Below are 25054 nucleotides of genomic sequence, written 5' to 3' on the forward strand. Positions count from 1 at the left end.
TTTAGCAACAAAAAAAAACCACTGGGCAAAGTAAATTGGTCAGCTTATTTTAGTTAAGAATGGGTTTGTATGAAGGCAGCTGCGAGTCTGGTTGGCAAAAGTTAGAAAAATTCAGGTAAAAGAGAACAGTGTGCGCTCTTACTGCAAAAAGCTACGACGTTTGATCTGAAGAATAAATGTAGATTAAGGTAACAAAAATGTGTTGTGAAAGGATTTCAGATACAATTACCAAATTCACCATAGCATCCGTATAACATTGGCGAGTGAATACATTAGCTGTTAAGGTATTATTTTGGTAAGATGGTTCGCATCGATTAAGATTACAATTGTGTACTTACCGGTTCATTTACAGCATTTTGAACAGATGCATTTTTTATGCAAACTCCAAATGCAAATGGTCTAGAAGGATTTGTAATTCCATCTTCAAACCTCAAATGAACATCTTGTATTTGTAACTGAAAGGATATAAATTATTATGTTTTACTTTTTTTTAAAACAAAAGCATTTGCTTTAAGCATTGTGTTTAAATCTTGGAGAAACACCTAGAATGCTAAGCCAGAAATTACATGATATAGCTTAAGCAAACATATAGCCTTTCGAATAAATAGTATGTAATGACTTCACAGGCCTTTGTTCCAATCCTCAGTTTCTTGATGGCTTTAATAACCGCGGACATCTGCAGTACACCACTAGTAAAAAAAAATGTAAACAACCAATTCCATTCAAATAAATATGGGAATAATTTCAAAGTTAATTGATAAAAACATTCTTCATTTTCTAAATCTAATCCAAAGCAAATACTAAAGCAATTCTGAAGAGAAACCACATTCAAATGAAAAGAATTCCAACTGGAAAGCCCACTGCACAGGTTGCAGTTAACAACTGTATGGTGTACAGTTATGAAGTTACCCATTTGCACAGCATAACAACCATTTGGGGAGGGGCAGTGCAATTTAAATGCAACGTCTTTACGGAATGTAGATTTCATAACAAGCATAAATGTTTACATTATGTGGTCAAGTATTTTTGCTCAGCAAAATTAATGTAGAGAAAACACATACATCTCCCATCAGAAACAGGGTTACACACATCCACAGGTTTTTTGGGAAGCATTGCTTTTTCTCTTACTACAATAGTTTTCAAGTGAAATCATATCATTTCATGCTAATTATATTTTGTACGTTCTATCGAACAAACCTGAATATTTATATTTTAAATGTATTTTATTCTACAGAATTCACGGCCTTCCATCTATTCCTCATTCTCAGCAGTGTATCATTTGAATATTTTAACTTCAACTATTCTTGAAAACTTACTGTCTCTCTTTGTCCCGGAATAGCATCCATTCATGGCCAGGAGACAAACTATAGATCGTAATGGAAGTGTTTAATCAAAGGAGACGCTCTGCAAAGGACTTACTAATGTGAACACTTCCCATTCCAGAGCTTTTTCATAATATGTAACGCAAATTCAACATCCTCTGCAAACTTGGCTGACAGCCTTCAATATGCATGTCAAGCTCAAAAACCACAGTAACTTCCAGGGCTAAGCTATCAATAGTAATGTAGGTGCTGTGGCAACTATAGCTGCTTTTTACTACCACACCAGCGGAGGGGTCCACTTTCTTTTCTTTCATTAGGTTACAAGTCTTTGCTATGCCACTGAGTAAATTTAAAGCTTGCGGCATCATTCCTGTACGTTTGCAACTGAGTTTCCAAGTTAACTGGGCCTGTTTTAATCCCCCGCCGCCTTGAGGGACTAAACGGAAGTTTCAAATTATATTTAGTGACGTTGTCAACCACTAAACCTTCTGCATAATTTCCAATCAAATCAGAATAATTCCACTATTAGTACAATATTTGCGGCTGTTGCAGTTAGAGGGCATCAAAAATGATCCAATTCAGTTGACTGGATTTGCCCATTTAACTTAACAAGAGTTTTCCCACTATAAATGTCGATAAAGAGAACTATGTCTGAGGGAGCCTCCCCATCTCATGATGACACAGATATCTTTAAAACAAAGACAGAAACTTTTGCTTCGAAACTGGCTAAAAAAGCAGTGACAATGGCCGTCTTTATTGAAAAAGCACCACTGTGACACTATTTTCTTGTCTTGGTGTTTTCAGAACTGAACTAGCCTTCTGCAGGTAGTGGACATAATTTTTTGACCTTCAAGGAAGATTCCAATATCTATTTTGAGGATTCCAGTACTCGATCTATAAAGAACATAATAGGTTGCCTTACACTATGTTCTATCTGCAAAGACACAAAATTAAGGGATAACATCTCTCAGATAAGCTTGACAAATGTAAATAGGAGAGAATCGGGTAGGATAAATGGGCTTTTCAGCATGCTTGCGATTTGCGGTATGACTGCACTCCTATCAAGAGTTCAGCAGTGGCATACCTTATGCCTCAACATTATTGACCAGTCTACTGGATGATGGGTATCTAGGGAAGCACTGGGCTTCATCTTGAATGATGATGCTTAGCCCAACAGATTTTCTGAAATGGGATGAAGCAGTTAAGAATTTAGCATCGGACGGCTCTAACCCAGTCCCCCCACCCCCAATCAGTTGATAAAGTGTTACCATTAAATGGCAAGGCACTGGAGATGCCAATAATTGCAGGATGCTCGAACTTGAGCATTTCTCTGTGTTAAGACACCCATTAATAGTACATGCTGTTGTCACAGCAAACTCTTCATAAGTATGTTGCTTCCGTAAAGAGGTCTCTTTACCTTTTGAAAACTAAAAAGAACATTGGCGCAATGGAGCTGCGAGGTAGGATCACACTTTTGCAGTACTCTTCAGGCATGATCAGACACAAAATGTTTGTCCATCCAGCACCAATAGAACCCCAAGTCTGCTTCCCCTCTGAGAGGTTCTGGTCACCAAAACCCATCATGAGTCGGCAGTAGAAAGAATGAGAAAAAGAGGCAGGTCATTTTCATACTGGTACCAAAGGCGCTGCTGACTTGGTCACTGCATCTGGCTCATAACCCATCTAAACTACATTGTAGAGCTTTCACACTGCCTAAAGTGTGGAGTCTCCTTCAGCACCAGTCACTTTGTGAGCATCAAAAGAAAAATAGCTTCTCAGAGGGCTCTGATGAATTCCAACAATGCTTCTTGTTTAATACCTGCCTCAGTGAGCAGGACATTCCAAACCAATTGTGAAGAAGAGATTATGATGACAAACTACATTTCTAATCTCTGGATAACCTTGCACTTGAATACAATGCTGTTAGAAATTGGGTTTCAAGGTTGGCAGAGGTATGCACCTTGTTCAAACAGGAACCGCAACCGTAGTCAGGGTAGGTCAGATACACACCATAAATTAACCTGTGCTCACCCTCTGGTAGATTGGCACAGAGCAGGCGGACTGACCTTAAAAGTGAATGTGTAAAGTATTTGTGCAACACTTCAGGCAGTAACACAGTGAAAATACCACAAAAAGACTCCACTACAGTTTAGAAAAATAGCTTATATTTTTATGAGCAAACTTAAGATCAAAACAACAAAAGTCTAATAAGTATAAGCGGGATTATGAATTTTCAAAGATGAAACGAAATTGTAGTGCTTAAAAGCTTTAACCGCCAACTGGGGCTATCTGGTCACACTAGACCGAGAAAATCTAAAAGTTCAGGCCGACCGCAATGGGGCGCAGGTCGGATACAGGGACCAGCCTTGGCCTGAGGCACAGTACCTTTGATGCGCCCTCTACGGAGCTGAGATGCGGGAAGCAACAAGGTGATGAGTTGTTGGCGAACTGCTGGGTTGAAGATGATGCGTAGGCAGCGAGCAGCGCAAAGTCACAGATGCGTTGGAAACTGGAGACGATGCGCTGCGCAGTCGGCGAAGCGATGTCTGTACTCCGAGCAGCAGCGGCAATGCGCCGACGGAGATGCAATGGTTTTGATTGGCTGGACTTCGTTGATGCGTGGATTCTGGTAGCTGCAGCACTTTATACCCACTTCCAAGAGTCCAGGAGTGGATTGGCACCACTTGTTAGGGCAAGATTTGCACCAAGCAAAGTCCAGGTGCTGGTGCAGGTTCATGAGAAGCCTTTGATGTCCCTTAAACTTAAACAAGCGAGCCCTTGGAGTCACTCTGAGTTAAAGTGTGATGGGTCCAGTCCTCCTTCAGCAGAGCAGAGGTTAACAGGCAGCTGGGCAGCACAGCAGAAAAGTAGTTCTTTCAAAGCAGCAGTCCAGCAGAGTGCAGCCCTTGTAGCAGCACAGTGGTCCTTCTTCCTGGCAGAGTCTTCATAGGTCCAGTAGTGTACTGAAGTGGTAGGGTTAGTAGCCCAGTTCTTATACCCAGTGGTGCCTTTGAAGTGGGAGTGACTTAAAAGAAGGGCTTTTAAGTTCGCAGAGGTCCTCCTTCCCGGCTCTAGCTCCAGACTTACCCTGGGAGGTATGCAGCCCTTTGTGTGGGTACAGGACACAGCCTATTCATGTGTAAGTGTCAGCTACTCCCTCCCATCCCGCCCAGTATGACCGATCAGGATGTGGATGGCCACTCAGTCACAACTAAGCTTCCTTTGTGTGTGGCTGTCTAGATGGAATGCACAAAGTACAACCGTCACCCATCCCACATGTGTATTGGAGACAGACTACAGGCACTCAGTGCTAAGAGCAGAAAAATGCAATTTTTCTAAAAGTAAAAGGAATAAATTATGGACAGAATGCTGAACAATGCAAACATTCACCCCCAGTCACAAGGATCTGGGTTTAATCCATCGTTCTTTTGCTCACCACGCCACCACAGTTTGGACCCAGCCATATGCAAATCAGTCTAGACCCTGCCCCTCATGGGTCCCCTGCTCACTTTGCCACTGGATTCAAGCTAGTCTGGCAGATGAGGGATGTTACCCCCAAACCGGTCCTAGGATGCATGTTTCCCGTCCAGAAAGACCTGGCTTGGCAGTTCGGGCTGGACTGCTCCCAGTAGGCACAGGGTCAAGACTGATTTGCATAAAACTGGGTCTGAACTAGGCCGGTGAAGTGAGCTAAAGAATGATGATGGATTCAACCCAGATGTGTGACTGGGGGGGAGTGTCTGAAAAGTTTCAGCGCTCCGTCGATCATCTCCTTGTGTTTGCACCTTCTAACAGGGGCATTTTTAAAAGATTTATGATAAATTCGACTTTACCAGTAAAGAGGGATTTATCATTACCATTACAATGATATGAAACATGACTCCTCCTCAATCAGGAATTACAGATTAAAAGTGCAATAAGGAATTCCCAATGTTAACCTATGAGAGGGGTGCAGTGTACAGCTTGGGCCTGGCGACAACTGGCAGAAAGAGTTCGACTAACGTATCTGTATGCTCCGCTGTTGCCGCTGGCGTCCCATCCGGATATCTCGGCTGCCCGTGAGAATCGAGCTCTTAGTGAACTGGCCAAAGTAGGAGTCACACGGATAGGGGATCTTTACGAGAAGGGTCAATTTAAGAAACTGCGGGAAGTGCAGAGGAGCGAGAACAGTGGTTTTATGCTTGGTTTCACGTACGTAAGAGTGCGACAGGCCATTAAGGCTGCTTACCCGGACTACCCGACTGAGCCTACCACTCTAAGGGCTTTGCAGGCGATGCTGGCGGGGGAGGAGCGTCGGGGGCTAATTACAAAACTCTATAATGCGTCTCTGCGTGAGCGGGAATAGCAGGAAAATCCCTCATTTGCAAAATGGCGAATGGTACTGGGCGATGCTTTCACCTCTGATGTGTGGACTGACTGTTGTACTCTCACTGGCCGTTTAACAGCTAATGGCAATTTGAGAATAATACACTTTAAGTTTCTGCATCAACTATATTATACCCCAGTGCAGCTCTTTAAATATGGTTTGCAAGAAAATGCTAACTGTGTGAGGTGTGGTGTGGCAGATGCAGATTTTTTGCACGTGGCGTGGCAGGGTGAGTGTGTGTTTGCCTTCTGGACGGACGTGACAAAGATGTTGATGGATGTCATTCAGGAACCAGCACATTGCTCCCCCGAACTCTGTTTTCTGGGGTATGTCAAATGTTTCAAACCTTGTAATAGGTGAATAGTTGCACTGTCTACCCTATTTGCGAGGAGAGCTGTGGCGCAATGCTGGGGGCGAAAGCCACTCCGCCCAAAAAAAAGTGGCTCCGAGATCTGTTGCATTGTAAAACTAATTTACAAATCTATGAGGAGGAACTACCTGAGACCTCTCGCCCTAGGGACTTCTGGGCCCCGCTTACAGCATACTTGCTCACTAATTCGGATCCCGTATGATTATGTATGTATAGGTTTGTGCTGGCTCCCTGTTTGTGCTCACTAATTGCCCTCAGCACTGTTCTATGGTCGGAGTACTCTTATGCCCTATTGCCGTTGTTGGTGGATTCATAATGGCTTTGCTGCATGTCTGGTTCCAGGTCATTAAGGTATCGTTTTTTAATTGTATGCAATTATTAGGCCAAGTGTATGGTTACATCATCTAGGAACTGTATCTGTTTCAGTTTTTGGGACGGGTGGGGGGAGGGAGGGGGTTTGTTTGTATGGCTCATAGTGTAACAGCAGTCATGTCTAATGATGTTTTTCTTTTGATGAAAATCAATAAACAGATACAAAAAACAAAAAACAACTATGGGAGGGGTAGGCCTCACAGTAATGAAAAACGAATTTGGGTGTTTCTGAATACCAGGACATGTAAACCTAAAAGTCTAAGTCCTACCTTTTGATTACACAGCACCCTGCCCTACAGGCTACCTGGGGCCTATCTTAGGGGAGACTTTTATGTAACAAAATGTGAGTTTAAGGCTTGGCAAGGGGTTTTAAATGCTAAGCCGAACTGGCAGTGTAAACTGCGCACACAGGCTCTGCAGTGGAAGGCCTGAGGCATGCCTAAATTGCTACTTACGTTGGTGGTGCAATCAGTGCTCCAGGCACACAAGTAGCATTTATTTTAGAGGCCCTGAGCACATGTAGTACACTGTACTAGGAATGTATAGGTAAATTAAATATGCCAATTGTGGATAAGTCAATCTAACCTTGTTTAGGAGTGAGAGGACATGCACTTTAGCACTGGTTGGCAGTGCTAAAGTGCTCAGAGTCCTGAGGCCAGCAAAAAGAATTCAGCAAAATTGGAGGCAAGCACACAAAACGTATGAGGGAAGACAACCCTAAGGCTGACCGGTCTAACAAATGTGCTGATGTATAGCTAAACATGACTGATGCATAAAATACCCACTTCATGATTTCAATAGGATGATGTCAAATCATGTGTAACTGGCAAATCAAAGAATTAAAAAAGCGATTTATATGTCAGAAGAAATACAAACAAAACAGTGTTTTTATATTCTTTGTCTATGGTGTCACACATCTTTGCTAAAATGAAAATATCATTGTGAAAATACATTATAAAGAGCACTGTAAACAAGGATCTTTAAACTTACTTCAATGTTATCCACAATTCTAGTGACAAGTGATGCAGTCACAGAGTACCAGTAAGATTCACCTTTTAGATTCTGTTCATTCTACGAAAATACACATTGAGAAAGGTTAGTAAAAAAGTCAACATTAAAGGGGATTTGTGAATTATAAGAAATCAACATAATTAATTGCCATCATGCTGGCAAAGATTTATTTTGTCCCCAATTCCTTCAACCTTCTTCTTCTACCAAACTAAACATAGCAGTCAAACAAGTGCACCAAACATTGAAGCAAATCAAGATATTGTACCACTCATGCCCAACACACAGATAAATGAGGTAAGTACTGGCCACAGTCAATCCATGGCTAGATAAGTGCGCAATGGCTTTTATCAGGAAATGCAAAGAAAATTTTGAAAAACTGCAAAACCATCAGAATCACACAGATAAACCAAAAGGATGCATTTTGGAGCCTATAATGCTAATCGCGCACGTAAAGTCCAATTTTGGACTCTGTTTTTAAAAGATTAATTAATATCAAAAACTCTTCACACCTGATGTTATATTGAAAATAGGCCCTGACGCACATATAAAACAACTTTAACCACAATAATACAACAAAAGGAGAACAAAGACCAAAGAGCACGAAAACCAGAACATAACAAAATGATAAGGCACAGGGAACACTAAATCGTGTAAAAGGATCCTACTACTGCACTTCCTCCCAGCAGACACTGAACTCTGCCACAACTAACTAAATATTTTTATATTAATAAAAAATATCCATACTATAAATCAATCATCAACAACAGAAATTGCTGACGGCCATTTCACTTGTAATGTTTTTTTAAATATCAAGCCTGTCAGTTGTGCCATGCATTTTATTACTATTGCTATTTGTGACTACAATAGGTCACCACATAACCAAGCACTCAAATCGCAGGCAGCTACAATGTTATCTAAACCCTCTATACATTTAAGAAGAGAAGGAAAATATATCACCACAAAAGTGGCCCCCAAAGTTCAGGCATATTAAATAGCTGGATTAGCCCCCACTATTCTCCAAGAGGTTGCACCCTTGGGTGTTTGTGAAAGATTCCTAAGTCCGGAAAGGGCTGCTTCAAGCTTGCAATTGTGGGTCTCCTTCCCTGTGTTCACTTTTGGTTCTGGAGTTCCTTTCTTTCAGCTTGAAAGACTAGATGGGAAAGAGTAGTATCTCCCCTCTTGAAACCAGCCTCCCTCACTCTGGGCTGATAAGAAAAAGGCATTCCCCATACACATTTCTATTCTAAATACTCAGAGTTTTGGTAAGGCTAATAGCTCAGTCTCCTGATCGGCGAACCAATAACATATGGCGGAGGTAGAGCCGTACAGGGCCACCGCGACTCCAACCCCAGTAGGCTGAAAAGTGCCCCTCTCCAATTGTAGATCAGTGAGCCAGACTTCCACCTTACACCAATTGCGGTGAGGCAGCTTGAGGTTCTGCTTGTTTCCTGCGACTCAAGTCCACCTCGGTACTACTCGTAAACAAGTGCAGTTTGTGCTTCTGGCATCTAGACTGCCATGTGTCGCTAGACGTGCAGCGTCAGCTTGCACTGCAGTCCCCTTCAACATTGCTATTGGTCACAACATGGAGGCAGGGTGCCGGTGTAGAAGCCTTTCCATCTTCAAAACTGAAGCTGTCCCTTCCTTTAAGATGGTCCAGGGATTTTCTCCAAGCCCAGACAGCAGTTTTGATGTCTTTTCCAGGGAATGTAAGCGGAGAGTCAGCACTCAGAAACTATTCTATTCTCAGCTTTAACTCTCTCATTTTTAAAAGAGAATTACGACATGATTCACAGAACTATTTACAGCTATAATCCGATGCAAAAAGCTCCATTTACATCTGGCACCTATACACAAATTGATACCGGCTAAGCATGAATGGGTTTCCTACTGCACAATTCTCTACCACTACTGCAGATAATGAGAAGTAAACTCCACAAATAGGGTAGAGAGTGGGTAGTTAGAAGGCATAGTTCGCCTTGGAAGTTGGGGAATTCCTACAAACTATTGAGTTATTAGATATTCTGACCAAGGAAAGGGATGGACAAACTTCTCATCCAATGTCTGAAGAGAAATGTATCACCCACAAATTTGGCAGGGGGTGGAGGGGAAGTGATATCTTTAATGGTAAAAATGTATTTTCTCATGAAGGAACAAAAAGGAAAAGAAAACACACGTGTGCATCAGGCAACTCTTGTGCAGCGCATAATAGTACACTATGTATAATTAACCATTGGGGGAAAAGAAGAATGGCAGAGCTTTCCAGGTGTACTACTGCTGAGTTTTGAGAAATAGGGAAAATTGTAAAACTGCAAGTGTGAGGAACAGTACTTCTACAAGTGCGGTTATGAGTTCCTTTGTAACTCAGGCCCTATGACTTCAGGCCTTTTGAGACAGCTGAGAGATAATGTTTGCAGGACTCAAAACGACAATTTCAGAATCGGCAAGATTTGTCATCAATGTTAACGCATCTTGAAAGAAACCTCTGAAGAGATAAGGCAACACTGAGATGCCTAAAAAACAATGCAAGGCCATTTATTTTTAGTTTGTCACCTAGCATCTATTCAACCTATATCTGAATTAATTATTGTCTATCTGTCGTCCAATCCCTCACAATATGAACACCCTGTGACCAAATGTCTTTCCTAGTCACATGTTTGTCCTCCAATTTTGCTATCTTACTCGCATACTGCAAGTTTGTACCCTTATTTATCCTCTACTTTTTGAGGTAATTCCTACAGTGCTTTGGGAAGTGGTCCAACACCCTTGTGGTTCAGATATGCGGTATAAAACTAATAAATAAATATAAATATCGCCATCTCTACTAATATTAACTAATATAAAAAATAATTTTTCTTTTCTTAAAAAGAAAAAATCTGGTTTGTGTAATCAAAGGCTTTTGATTCTTTCCTTTGCCTACTTCTTAAGTCTCAGAATTAAAGTCTCATACTAGGTTAACCACCTTATATGTGTGTGTGTGAGAGATGCAAGAATGTTTGCACTGTTACTTTGAGGCATGCACATGTGTAATGGTTGTAACCTAACAGGACTGGTACAATTTTCACAGGGGTAACTAGATGAATGATGTTGCAATACATCACAAAAACCCTAGCAGCCTTCATCAAACAAAGGAACATTTTAGAATGCCTATTGTTGATGATTGTTAGCGATGAAGGGCTGGGTAAAGGGAACTGTTTTTGTTTCTCCAAACTGGACGGCTCATCTTTAGGGGGGCAAATAATTACTATTACATTTGTTGTTCACCATATACATATTACTTTACAATACCACACAAGAGTTTGCATTTATAACACCAAATCCTTCAAAGAATTAAATTGATGTTATAATTAATGTAGATAGATATAGTAATCAACATGTGCCAGTGTCTATAAAGGTTTTCCATTGCTTACCTTCCATTTTTCTTCGAATGTTTTAATGAGAGCTTTCTTATAGTCTCTAGCAAACAACTTTTCCCTTTCTTCGTCATACTCTTGTAGCCCATCCGGTGCTCCAATCACATGCAGCTTTGATATTGAAATCACCCAGGGATCAACATGTGGCCGATAAAATGGAATCTGCAACGTTATCTTTCCAATAAATCCTGTAAATTGAGAAAATCTCAATGAGTACTTCCAAGGTTTTCTTACAGAACAAACAACAAGGGGCATAATACACATATACAGGCTGAAAAAGTAAGAAATCCACTCCAACAGTATTACTCCAACATTTTGTTTAGATACCAGACTGTGATGGAATTCATAGAGAATCCCAAGAGTACAATTGGAAATTTACAACAACAATACTTCACATGGGAAAGATTTACTCATGCAGATGTCTTACAAGATGGAAAATATGTAGAGAATCCCTTTCTCTACATTTCAAAATGTTCCACAGTAACCAATGTATGAATTTGGGGATGTCCATTAGTTTTGTTGGGTCACTATTCCAAAATACCAATTTTTTGGTTGTTAACGCTAAATTTACAATGATGGAAAATCCATCACACTTTACACAGTTACAATTTATTAACTACAATTAACCATTAGAAACTTCCACAAACACTGATTCTGTAAATCAGCATATGGAATGTTCTATTACAAACTGATAATTATATCCAATGACAGAAAGATAGTGATACCTAAAAAGAGTACACTGCTACCATTCAGGGTAGCTTAACACGATAGTAACCATAGAGCATTCTCTGGCTCTCACATTTGTTGTTTTTTTTTGTTTTTTTTTAATATCTTTACTCAACATTTTTCAATTTCTTTACCCCCACCCTCCTTCCCTCAATGACAGACAGGTAAACCATAGTACACATTATCTATTTACATAAGAAAAAACATTTTTAGAATATGATTCCCAAGATTAAGTATCCTATTTTAAAGGAAAAAGAGAAAAAGAAGAAGCCACAGGAAGATATCTAAAGGAGAACTAATTAGAAAAGCAAAAAAAGAAAAAAGAGAGCAAAGGCATAGTACAATTCCACTTACATTTCTAATTTTGCATGGAGCGCCATTGTGTGAGAGGAGTCCAGATCCTAAGCCCCCTTTTGCGGCGCAGTTTACCTTTCCTTTTGTAGATGGCTACCTCAATGTTGTGCATGGCCAATAGCCATGCGGCGATCTGAAGACAGGCTGACAAACGAGGTGTTGTCCTCGGAACAGTTGTGTTCTTGGGACACCTTCCTGCAGGACGCCATGTCGAGTTTACTTTCTCAATAAACTCGCATGCGTTTCCCATGTTGTTGGGATCCCTCCATACATGCTGGTTCGATTAGAATCGCATGTGATCAGTTAAATTGGTACATTGACCGAACTACGGTGGGACCAATATTGGAACTGGCAACAACACATGTCCTGAAGAAGACCGGGGTGACCTACGTGGCACAGTAAGTCGGTCGAAACATGTTGATAAAGGCAGTATTAGGAGGGTTGCTTTGAGAATCATGAGTTTCTCTTAAAAACACTACCCATCCTCTTGTTTCTTTTAATCCTGGTTGTGGAGCCTGTTAATAAAGTTTTCATTTGGTATCCACAAACTAGTTTTAAACATTTTCCCTTTAACTGCAAGTGTTGTGGACCTCTTCCAATCACAGGGTGATATTCACTGATCATCATTTGATTTATGTTTATATGTTGTTTGGTCTCGTATACTTGTCTTGTGGTCGTTTTTTGTTAAACCCCCCCCTCCCTATGCTCCGTCCAGAGTGTGGCTACACCTGGGCGTATTGTAAGCAGACCCGATGATGAAGCATGTCGCACACTTCGGTGTGTGAGTGAGGGCAGTATTCTCAAAACAAAGGATTTTTTGTTTTGTGGAATGTTTAGGGGTTTTCCTTTTTCCCTTTCTTTGTTTTCCTCCACACCCCTTTGCGTGTGTACAATAGCCTAGCTAACCACTGTTGGAATGAGTGCTATAGGATCTAGCCATGCCAATGCAATGCATAGCCTCAAAAAGCGCCATTGCAACAAATATAAGCTCATGGCCACAGCCGGGATTATCTGGGTCGTCAGCCCCTAATATAATTACCTCGCTCGACAAAATGGTCTCTCTATTGAGAACGGACGTCAGAAAATTCTCTATCTCTTGTATTAAAGATGTTAGTGCGGGGCAGAGGCGAAGATATGAATGGAGTCAGCATTAAATAGTTTACATCTCGGACAGCATGTCCCTTTACTGGTTCCCTACTTAGCAATTTTATCTGGAGTGTAATATAGAAAAAAACAGGTTTTATAAAATTGTGCCTGAAGCTTGGTGGAGATAAGGATAGTTTGAGCTAGCTGATAAGTGTGTGAAAAATCCCTCGTTTGATATCTCTAAGTTACTCTGCCACTTCAGCAATGTTTTGCCTAAGTCATCGGGGAATATTGCCATCAGCGAGGCGTAGACTTCGCCAATAGTGTAGTCCCTAGTGTGAATAATTGACTCCACCACAGTTGACTTTTCCCCTAGGGTCCTCCCCCAGGCTTGCGAAGCAGGACAATCTAGATGGTATTCATCTTTCAGGTCTTTGAAGGATTTGATCCCCCGCAATGTAAACAGGCATCCTAGCTGGGTTATTCCTGCCCTGTACCATTTATTTATACAGTTATCACTAAAGATAGTTGCGGGAAGAATTGGATTGTCCGTTACAGGGGTATAATGTGAGATTTGCCCTATGTCTAGTATTTTCTTTACTGCCTTCCATACCTTGAACCCACTGTATAGTGTCTTGAACTTAACTTTTTTATGGTAGCTTTCATGTAAGTGCCTCCTCAGATACCCTCGGCTTGCGTTGCCCAAAAGCAATTGAAAAATAGATGGTGTATGGTCATCTTCAATTATTTCCTCAGTCCTCGTGTTTTGTAGTAGATCCCTGCTATAGAGTAGTACTGACGCCCAGTAGTACCTTGTTAATTTGGGAAGAGCGAGCCCACCTCTGTCTTTGGGGAGGGTAAGGAGTTTATAGGCTCGTCGGGGTGGTGCGCATGCCCAGATAAATATTGAGAATGTGCGTTCAATTGCTGTAAACCATTGGTTTGAGAATTCGAGACAGATTGCCTTAAATAAATATAAGATTTTCAGGAAAAAAACATTTTACCTACATTTGCTCTTCCAAATATGGACAAATGGAGATTATCCAAGCGGCTTAGATCTTTCTGTATTGAGCACAGCATTAATTTAACGTTAATGCCCACCAGTTCTTCAAGATCAGAGGAGATGGCAACTCCCAGGTATGTCGCTTTTCCCACCACTCGAGGGTGGTCCATCGCGCTTTTTTGATTAAGGACAATCTGCGTCTTCCCTTGATTGAGCGCGTAGCCAGAGACTAAGCCAAATTTGCTAGCTTCAATCTCAATGGCATGCATAGCTATCGTAGGATCAGTGGAAACGATAGCAATGTCAGCTGCATATGCTAAGGTTTTTGTGGAGTGTTCCTGTGATATGATAGGAGTGATTTCGCTGTTCCTTTCTAGGCAGCGGATAAAAGGATCAATATATATTGCGAAAAGCAATGGTGAGCATGGACAGCCCTGGCATGTTCCTCGGGAGATAGCAAATTCCTTAGTTAAGCTTCCATTGACCAATACCGCTGCCTTGGGGTTAACGTACATTTTTGTATGAACTGAATGAAGCCAGTTTGGAATCCCACCTTTGCCGTAGCCTTCCAAAGAAACTGCCAGGAGACCCTATTGAAAGCCTTCTCTGCGTCAAGAAGGATCCGTGCCATAGGGTCTCCTGCAGTTTCCTTGCCGTCAAATAGCGTAATAACTCTCTGAATGTGGTTTATTGTTGATCTTCCTGGAACAAAATCATGTTGGCTCTTGGCGATCACTTTATGTATCACAGGGGCTACCCTATTTGCCAAAATCTTTTTGAGTCTGCATTGATAAGAGTTATAGGGCAGTATGATCCTAAGTGTTCCGGAGGTTGTTTTTTTTTAGGGAAAATAACAATTTTAGCGCAAGACAAAGATTTGGGAGGCTGGCCACCGGTAAATATTATGTATGATCAGATCAACTAAGATATGTTTAATTTGCTCTAAAAATGTTCCATAAAACCTCGGAAGGAATACTATCTAGCCTAGTGGCTTTCCCTTTTGGAAGACTTTTTTTTTTATATATATATATATTTATTATTATTATTTCGTAATCGTACAATCAAAAACATCTTGAATAGTATTAAACAGTAATCATCTCCAGCTGCAATTAATTCGAGCACACTACATATCCTAGCACACAGTACAGTCCAACATCGGCAGTTCACCATTCCATTAACATATGCAACACCGTTCTCTACGCCGCTCTTCCTCTTGTACCATTGCATGTGGAACCATAGCTCTGTCCCTATAGACCGGACCCCGCTCATTGGCTATCTTCTGGGGTGGATGTTGCGTGTTCCCTCGTGATTCATTCCATTTCCCCCATATTCTGGACCATTTTTTGGGACAACCCTGTGAGTGTAGACCGCTTTTTCAGCTACCATGGAAATGTCCATGTCAGTGCCCCACTGATGCATTGTAGGTGGTGACCCTGAACCCCAATGTCTGGCAATGTTCCGCTTAGCGATGGTCATGCCCAGTGTAGTCCAATTTTGTAATGCTAAGTTTAGGTCAGTAGGTGGCCAGATGTTTAGGAGGCAACACCGGGGGTCCAGCCGGACCTCAGCCCCCCCTACCTCCGATATTTCAGTCGTAACCTGGTCCCAGTATGATTGTATTTTGGGGCAGTCCCATATTACATGATAAAACGTCCCAACTTGCCCACAACCCCTAAGGCAGAATGGATCTGGTGCGCGCCCCAGCTTATATAAAAGGGTGCGGGAGTAATACACCCGATGTAACACCTTGAGTTGTATCAACTTAAGTCGCGATGGAATCGCTGCCTCACGGGCCGACGCCAATGCGCCCAACCAATCGGTGTCGTCTATGTCTCCCAGGTCTGCTTCCCATTTGACCCGAAGAGTCAGCGTGTGATCTGGTTTATTATTGACCAGCTTTCGATAAGTTTGCGAGATGGCCTTTTTTCCATGTAGTCTGTTAGAATTCTATCTTCAAGGGGCGAGGAATCAGCCAATGTGGTGCCCTGGGGGATTGCGCCTTGAAGGGCGTGTCTAATTTGCAAATAGCGATAACGTTCTGTGTCTCCCATGTCATATTTGGCTTGTAGTGCCGCGAAAGTGAGTATCTCTCCCCGCACCCAAAGGTCACCAATCTTCGTAATACCGATGAGGTCCCATTTTCTGAACCCTTTAGTGTTTACTAGGGTGCCGAGCCGCAGACTCTCCCAAAGTGGAGTGGCGAGTGTTAGTACCCCTTCCCATCCCAGCGCCCTCTGCGCGGTATGCAAGATTTTGATCGTGTGTGCAGTGGGACCTGTGAGTGTGTGTTTTCGTTTGTTAGTGTAGAGAGCTTTAATCAGGTTTTGTGCAGGAAGGAGGGCCCTGTCTAACCGGAACGCTGGCTCATCGTGGGGGACATGCAGCCACTGGTTTATGATTATTAATTGCAAAAACCCATTAGTAAAGTTTCACGTCTGGTAGGGCAATGCCGCCGTCATACCAGCTATGCACTAGCTTGTGTTGCGCTATACGGGGTGGTCGACCGTCCCACAATAACGAGGTGACCTCCGCCTCAAGCCTTAAAGTAGGAAAGAGGGACTGGGAAAGGGGTGTTTTGGAGGGCGTAGAGGAACCTGGGTAGTGCCAACATTTTGAATAACGCCGCCCTCCCCAGCAGTGTCAACGGCAGAGACCGCCAATGTCCGACATCTGCCTTGAGCCGTGTAAGGGGTTTTGTCAGGTTTTCTGCCATGAACACACCGTCCAGCGGGGTTCCATATATCCCCAGATATTTGAATCCGTTGCTTGCAATTTGGAGCGTACATCCCGGAGGCAGCTCGGGCGTAGGTCCATTGTCCCGTACGTCGTAAGAATATCCATTAGGGCCCTCAAGGACTCTGCCAGGGATGTTAGGTATATTAGCGCATCATCGGCATATAATGAAACCCGGTCCTCCCAGTCCGCCTCCCACCCTAGCCCCCGAATTCGCGGTTCCTGTCTCAGCCACGCGGCCAGCGGCTTCAGTACGAGGACAAAGAGGAGAGGGGACAGCGGGCAACCCTGCCGCGTTCCTCTCCCCAACATAATCTCTCTTGAGATATATCCGTTCGCTACTACATGTGCCAGCGGTGCCGTATATAACAATTCGATCCACCCACAGAATTTGGGTCCAAATCCCATCTTTCCTTTTGGAAGACTTTTGACGGCGGTTTGGACTTCCTTTTTGACTTCATACACTAATTCCTTTCGAGCTGTAGCTTTCCGGATTGCTTTGTCTGTAAAGATGTTAGTGATGGCCGCTCTAGCAATTGCTATCTGGCTTAGGGTTCTGGAGATCACATTTGTTTTTCTAAACCGTTTCTCCACCCTTGTTTCGCAAGCAAACACCTAGGTGAGATTAGGCCCACTTTGGGAAAGCAGATCTTTTTTAGGGAAAATACCTATTCTTTACATTATTTTACATTTCTGATACATGGTTTCTCTATAATGTTTTAATAAACAGGAAGACACTCAAGAAGAATAGGAGAGTGGGTTGCAAGAAAAGGCTACTTACTTGTCCTGGTTCTGCATTGTAGGAATCTTCACTGAAGACATAAATGCTTGGCTAATTCCTATCTGCTAGCAAGGACCCCAGAAACACCTTTCTGCATAGTTATCCTTCCAAATACAAAACACTGTAGCATGCCTTTATCCCAGAGTTCAGGCAAATTCACAGACAATAGAAGTCTATCCGAGATGTCATTATTCTTCTGAATGTCCATAATGTTGCCATAGACTGTCTGAATTGAGCTAGGTTGCAGGATGTGTTAAGCAAAATGCCTTTAAAATTGGATACATGAAGATAAAAATGTAGCCAAATAGGTTTACATTAAGAGTAAAGAAAATAAGATACCTGTCCCTTTAAGAACCTGGGAGTCACCTCTGCCCACAATTAACTGTACTGTAAAAGCGTAAAAATAATATCCACAACCAAATATAATAAGGGAGCTTTAAAAATCGGTCGTATAAACAAAGACTTTATTTAAACAGATACGGGAGAGGGAGCACTGCATCTCATCTCAGCACAGTTCACCCAATTGCATTCTGGTAAATGCAGTATGCTTAATTCAAAGTTGCTGTAGTTTTTCACCAAGGTTCCAAATACAAAACACTGTAGCATGCCTTTATCCCAGAGTTCAGGCAAATTCACAGACAATAGAAGTCTATCCGAGATGTCATTATTCTTCTGAATGTCCATAATGTTGCCATAGACTGTCTGAATTGAGCTAGGTTGCAGGATGTGTTAAGCAAAATGCCTTTAAAATTGGATACATGAAGATAAAAATGTAGCCAAATAGGTTTACATTAAGAGTAAAGAAAATAAGATACCTGTCCCTTTAAGAACCTGGGAGTCACCTCTGCCCACAATTAACTGTACTGTAAAAGCGTAAAAATAATATCCACAACCAAATATAATAAGGGAGCTTTAAAAATCGGTCGTATAAACAAAGACTTTATTTAAACAGATACGGGAGAGGGAGCACTGCATCTCATCTCAGCACAGTTCACCCAATTGCATTCTGGTAAATGCAGTATGCTTAATTCAAAGTTGCTGTAGTTTTTCACCAAGGTTCCAAATACAAAACACTGTAGCATGCCTTTATCCCAGAGTTCAGGCAAATTCACAGACAATAGAAGTCTATCCGAGATGTCATTATTCTTCTGAATGTCCATAATGTTGCCATAGACTGTCTGAATTGAGCTAGGTTGCAGGATGTGTTAAGCAAAATGCCTTTAAAATTGGATACATGAAGATAAAAATGTAGCCAAATAGGTTTACATTAAGAGTAAAGAAAATAAGATACCTGTCCCTTTAAGAACCTGGGAGTCACCTCTGCCCACAATTAACTGTACTGTAAAAGCGTAAAAATAATATCCACAACCAAATATAACAAGGGAGCTTTAAAAATCGGTCGTATAAACAAAGACTTTATTTAAACAGATACGGGAGAGGGAGCACTGCATCTCATCTCAGCACAGTTCACCCAATTGCATTCTGGTAAATGCAGTATGCTTAATTCAAAGTTGCTGTAGTTTTTCACCAAGGTTGGTGCAGGTAATGCTGTTATCTCTAGATAGGTGTGGTAGAGAGTAGAAGTAGTGGAGAGCAGACAGAGGTCAACTGGTGTTGCTGAAATGCTGCCCAAGTCTTCAAGGTCACAGTACCACTCCACAGGCAAACAGGTGCATCCCGGATGAGCTTGTCCACTCATCGACTCAAGGGAGACTTTTAAACTCAAGGAGGGAGGGAACACACTGAATCTCATCCTAGCACAACTCACTCCATTGTATTCTGGTAAATGCAGTACGCTTACTTCAAAGTTGTTGTCGTTTTTCTCCAAAGTTGGTGCATCTCTAGACAAGTGTTTCTGGGTTTAGCCCTTCATCAGTAGAGAGCAGAAGTAGTACAGAGCAGAGAAAAGTCATCTGGAGTCAAGTCTTCACAGGTCATAGTACCACTCCACAGGCACTCAGGTGTATCTCAGGCGGGCTAATAAGCTTATTGTCTCAAGGGATCCTTTTAAACACAAGGGGGGAGGGAGCACGTTGCCTCTCATCCCAGCACAGTTCACCTCGTTGCATTATGGTAAATGCAATACCCAGTTCTAGATCTGGGAAACCAAATATTAGTAACATAGGAATATGCTAAAATATCTGATGGCAGATCGTAGCACAAGAGACTTCTGGCGCATTATCTACCCTACCAGTGGTGAGTACATCTATTTGTCTTGTCCAAACAAAACCAAAATAAGAATAGACTTTTTTTGGTAAAAACAGCACTTCTCCTTAATGTGTATGCTTGCCAAATCTGACCAGCTGACCTTTACAAAAATGCACCAATATTGAGATCTCCAAATCTCTGAATTACACCCCCAAATGCAAGGATATGGCAAATGAACACACCTATCTATAAGCATCCCAAAGAGAGAAAGGCTTTGAATGACCAGGCCAAGGACTTTTTTTGTCTTAAATGAAAACTGTGTAACTTCAGCCCAGACACTATAGGCCTCAGAAAAACCTTACATGAGCGGCATAATGATTAGTAAGGGAGCACATCATAAGAAGAAACTCAAGGAACAAAAAGAAGTTGGAGACCTAAAACACCTACATAGACAATCTCCCCCCTCAGAAGACACTCTTTGACTGTTGACTAAAGCAAAGTATGAATTAAATGTACACTTCTCCCACAAAGCAGAAATGTTTTAGAATCCATTAGGCATAAATATTATGAACAATGGAAAAAAGTAGGCAGGCTGTTACTAATGTAATCTTAACAAGAGGGGAGAGAAAGAAAAGCGATTAGGAAGGTCAGCTCATCTTCCCCAAATAATGTCTTAAGAACCAAAAAGGAGCTTCCACAAGAGAATTAAGTGAAACCTTTAACCTACCCAGAAAGAAAAAGAATCCTTGCTTTTTAAAAAGGTCTCGTAACCACAAACGTGTCTGGCATGTTTCATCAATGAGTCCTTGCCTGGTAAAACTACCAATACTGGGCGGGCTCAACCTCTGTTTTGGAGGGAGCACTTTTGTGTTGATTGTAAGAATACAAAAGACAGGGAAAGAGAATTATATGTAAAGTACTTATGACAATCTAAATCCCGAGCAGGATTTGTCTCAGAGAAGTTATTGACCACAAAATCCACCGGTCAACATGCAAACCAGAAATGAAAGGAAGAAACAGTGGCCCTCTCCATTGATGCAGAGAAAGCCTTTAATCAACTGGCGTGGGAATACCTATTCAAGGTCATGGCTAGGATGGGAATAGGTGACGAGTTGATCAACATGGTCCGTATTTTGAAGAGGATTTTGCCCTTTGGCAAAAGACTTTACTAGTGTGCACTTTGGGACTGTGATTTAAAGAATGACTGATGCTGCATGGCTGAAAACCAAATAGCAGAGTCAGTGAAGCAGATATTTGTGATTTAATGTTTATATATATTTTTTTAAGAATTCAACATTTTTCTTACATTTGACAGGTGCTTACACTACCAGACAGTGATTGCAATACCATGCATGTTATATTTTTTTTGTATTTAGCACATCATTGATTATCTAATCAAAATCCAAGTTCATATTACAAGTGCTCAGTAAGGACTACAGCAGATTATCCACATGTTTGCTCATCGATTAAGACAAGGCTATAACTACACTGTTCAGGAATATTACTTCATCAGAGAAGATCAAAGTCATTGTCAAGCATACTATTAGTCTTTTCTCTCCAATAATGCAGATCTTCCTCCAACTTATCATCAGATCTAACTGCAGACACGTGTCTCGTCAGCGGCCAACCATTCTTTCCACATGTCAGTCAAAGGACATATAGCCTGCGACCAATGGATCAGTATGCACCTTTGGGTAGCAAAAAGAATAAGACTACAAATTTAAACAAAATATTCCCATTTTTTGACCTGGGATGTAAACCCACAATCCAATGTTTTATGATCTAGTTGGGTATGTCTTACTTAACAATAATAGAGTTAAATATGTTCTATGTAACATTTTTAATTGCATAAGATGACACCTGACATTACGCATGACTAACATCTTGGTCCATTTAGTATCTGTTGTTTGTGTTTCAAAATCTCTTTCCTACTGTTTTCGTACATGCAGAGTGGCCACAGGAGAATTATTACAAAAATGTTCTATAGATTGTACAGATCAATCAACCTCCCTGTGTTAGTGCATGCATCGCCATCAGAGTAGGAGAATTGGGTAGTCTCTGAGAAAATCCTTCCCAGGTGATACGAGCAGCTCTTACCAGCTAGCATAAGTTTGGCAAGACAGCAGTCCACATTCATTGTAAACTTCTTCAAATGTTAAAAATCTAATTTCCATTGCACAAGTCTCCCATCGTGCGACATCCTCCCACATCCATTTAGGCACACTTATTAAAGTGTGCCTAAATGTGGAAAGATCCCATACATCAAAATCTACAATGAATGAGACATCTAGAGTAGCAATTTGGGGCATATTTGATTTGGGGGGAATAAATGGGGACCCAAGGGCCACTTCAATTAAACAGCTAGCTAGATGCATTGCTTTACAGTTAGGGATGTGTCCAGCTAAACTGGCAAATGCTGCAATTGAGCCAGAAGATAATAGGATTCAAAATCTGTAAGAGCAAGCCCTCACTTTTCACACATCAGTCTAAGAATGCCCAATTTGATCATAGGATGGAACCTAGCACATAACAAAGTGGTCAAACTATTAATCTCTTGAAATATTGTCCTGGGTAGGAGCACATCATTCCCTGGAAGACATAAAGGTCCGTAGGTATTAACATCTTAAATACTGCTACTCATCCTTACATCGATAGTGGGAGTCCTGAACAAAATGAGGTCGAACATTTTATGCCCATTATCTTTCCTATATTGAGAGTCACTTCGTACCTATGGTTACGAGTAATTTGGATTCCTAAGTATACCCAGAACCATATCCTTCCTAGCTGCGGCAAAGAGTCATTTTTTTGTTGGACCACTGACCTGCTTTTACTTCAAATGGCAACTCCAACTCTTTCAATGCATCTTTCTTTAAAGGAAGGTTTTCTAATTCAACAGCACCTGCAAGAAAAAAATTATGTTGAATTATAAAGCTATGAAGTAATGTTGATAAGCATAAAAGTCTTAAACGTATAATAAATAGACAGTAATAATGTGTTACTTTTGAGACCTTCGCCATGTTGCCTCAGTCTGTATTATGCAAAATAAGGCTGGAAGCACCAAGGTTTAGGTGCATTGCAATGATGTGGAAAAAGCACATGGGCCTAAAGGCTGATGCACAGTACTGTCATTCGTGCTCTTCTGGCAGAAATCTGCAGGGCAGATGTTTTCTACAGGATCACACAGCTGGTACGCTAGACATTACCCACAATTAACAATTCCTTTAAAGAGGGAGCAGGTTGATGATATTGCATGGAATCCAAGGTCATCCTCAGGTCCAGACTTCTTTTTTGAAGCACACTCCTCAATATACTACTACTTGTTATTTATTTGACACAGTGTTAGAAATGAGATTCCTGGTTGGCTAACATATGCAGCCAGGCCAGACAGGAACCACCACTCTAGTCAGGGTAAGCTAGATATACACTAATAAATAACCTGTGCTCACCCTCTGGTAGCTTGATACAGAGCAGTCAGGCATATCTAAAGGGGCAATGTGTAAAGTATTTGTGCAAACCCCCCACCCCCACACACACACACACACACAGTAACACAATGAATACACCACAAAACTACTCGACACAGGTTTAGAAAAATACATTATTATATTCGGAATGAAACAAGACCAAAATGACAAAACTCCAATGGAAAGAAGTTGAGATACTGAATTTAAAAGGAATAAATGCAGTAAAGCACTTAGAAGCAAGTAGCACTAAAAAAAGGTTACCCTAGGTCGTGCTGGACTGGGGCAAAGTCAAAGTTCGGACTGATCCCATGGTGGAGCGCTGGCCGGCTACCGCACCCACCCAGGCCCCAGTGAACAAAGCACCTTTCTTGGTCGCAAACAGCGAGATGCATCGATCTTCTCCATGCAGTGAAGGCTATGCGTCAGTTCCAAAGACGGGTGCCGGCATCGAGTGATGCGTAGGAATATGCCACGCAGTCGAGGGAATGCATCGATTTCACCAAGCTGCAGCGGCGATGCTACGCTGTCAGATACGCCAATCTCTGAAGGCAAATGCGCTGGTTCCGTTCTGCCGAATTTTTACCCGCAACCAGGTTGGTGCGCTGGTTCAGCAGCACACAGACAGGAGATGCGTCAAATTCTGTGTTACAAGTATCTGGACCACTTCTAGTAAGCCAAGAGCAGGGGTACAGACTTTGATATCCCTGAGTCTCAAGTAACAGGAGGCAAGCCAACAAGCCCTTGGAGATCACTTGGAGTGAAAGCAGAGACCAGCTCTCCTTCAGAAGAGTCAGAGAGCAGCAGGGCATCACACAGAAAAGCAGGCCTTCCAGCTCAGCAGTCCACTTGAGTCCTTTAAGCAGCACAGCAGTTCTGCTGGCAGAGCTTCAGTTACAAGTCCAGTAGTGTCTGATTTTAGGGGGCCAGGGACCCGGTCCTTATACACAAAAGTGACTTTGATGAGAATGGGGGTGACTTCAAATCAGCTCTCTGAAGTGCACAAGTATTCCTTTCAACCCAGTCCTGTCTGTGAGGCTATCTGTGGGAGGTAATCAGACCTTTGTTTGGGGACAGAAAAATGCCTTTTCAGGTGAACTGTTAGGCCCTCCCTTCCATCCTGCCCAGGCAAGGCCATCAGAATGCAGATGTATGTAGATGGGCACTCCTACTTCTTTCTGATCTGGAATTACAGCTTTAAAAGGAACTAAAGAATTCCCAATGCTAGACTACTAGAGGAGCAGCCCTCACAGTAGCGAAAAACGAAATAGGCTGTTTATCACTACCAGGACATATAAAACATAATGGTAAATGTCCTACCTTTTACTTACATAGCACCCTGTCCTAGGGTTACTTAGGGCCTACCTTAGGGTGCCTTATAGGTAATGAAAGGGGAGTTAGTTTAAGGCTTGGCAAGTAGTTTTAAAGGCCAAGTCGAAGTGGCAGTAAACTGTAAACACAGGCACTGAGGTGTCAAGCCTGAGATAGTTTTGAAAGGCTACTTATGTGGGTGGCACAATTAGTGCTGCAGTCCAGAATTGACTTCCAGGCCCTGGGTATATGTTATATCACTTTACAAGGGACTTACTAGTAAAATAAATGTGCCAATCATGTATACACCAATGTCACCGTGTTTAGGGAAGAAGCGCATACACTTTAGCACTGGTTAGCAGTGTTAAAGTGCTCAGAGTCCTAAAGCCAACAAAAAGAATCAGGAAAAACAGGAGGTAAAGGGCAAAAAGTCTGGGAAAGACCACCCTAAGGAAGACAGGTTTAACACACAGTTTATAGTCTCCCTAAGCACTCTGGTGGTGTTCAATGTTTACAGTCGAATATTGCTGAACTGAGGGGGAGGGTAGGAGAAGTAAGCTGCCAAAAACCTAAATATGTTTTCTGAGCTGCTATTAC

The 25054-nt window shown here is 41.8% G+C and overlaps 1 protein-coding gene across 2 annotated transcripts in view; it reads right to left on the reverse strand.

Moving 5' to 3' along the window:
- The window catches only part of VPS13D (vacuolar protein sorting 13 homolog D), a 2979414-nt gene that overhangs the window by 2922234 nt on the left and 32126 nt on the right, over positions 1-25054 (reverse strand). For both annotated transcript variants that reach the window (XM_078642819.1, XM_078642818.1), the window contains exons 3-6: positions 22507-22584; positions 10852-11042; positions 7421-7501; positions 339-455 (exon numbers count right to left, since the gene is read on the reverse strand). In XM_078642819.1, the coding sequence (XP_078498945.1) occupies positions 339-455; positions 7421-7501; positions 10852-11042; positions 22507-22584 (467 nt within the window). The remainder of the gene's footprint in view (positions 1-338; positions 456-7420; positions 7502-10851; positions 11043-22506; positions 22585-25054) is intronic.

The sequence above is a fragment of the Lissotriton helveticus genome, chromosome 5_1 (assembly GCF_964261635.1).
Source record: "Lissotriton helveticus chromosome 5_1, aLisHel1.1, whole genome shotgun sequence".
Classification (NCBI taxonomy): domain Eukaryota; kingdom Metazoa; phylum Chordata; class Amphibia; order Caudata; family Salamandridae; genus Lissotriton; species Lissotriton helveticus.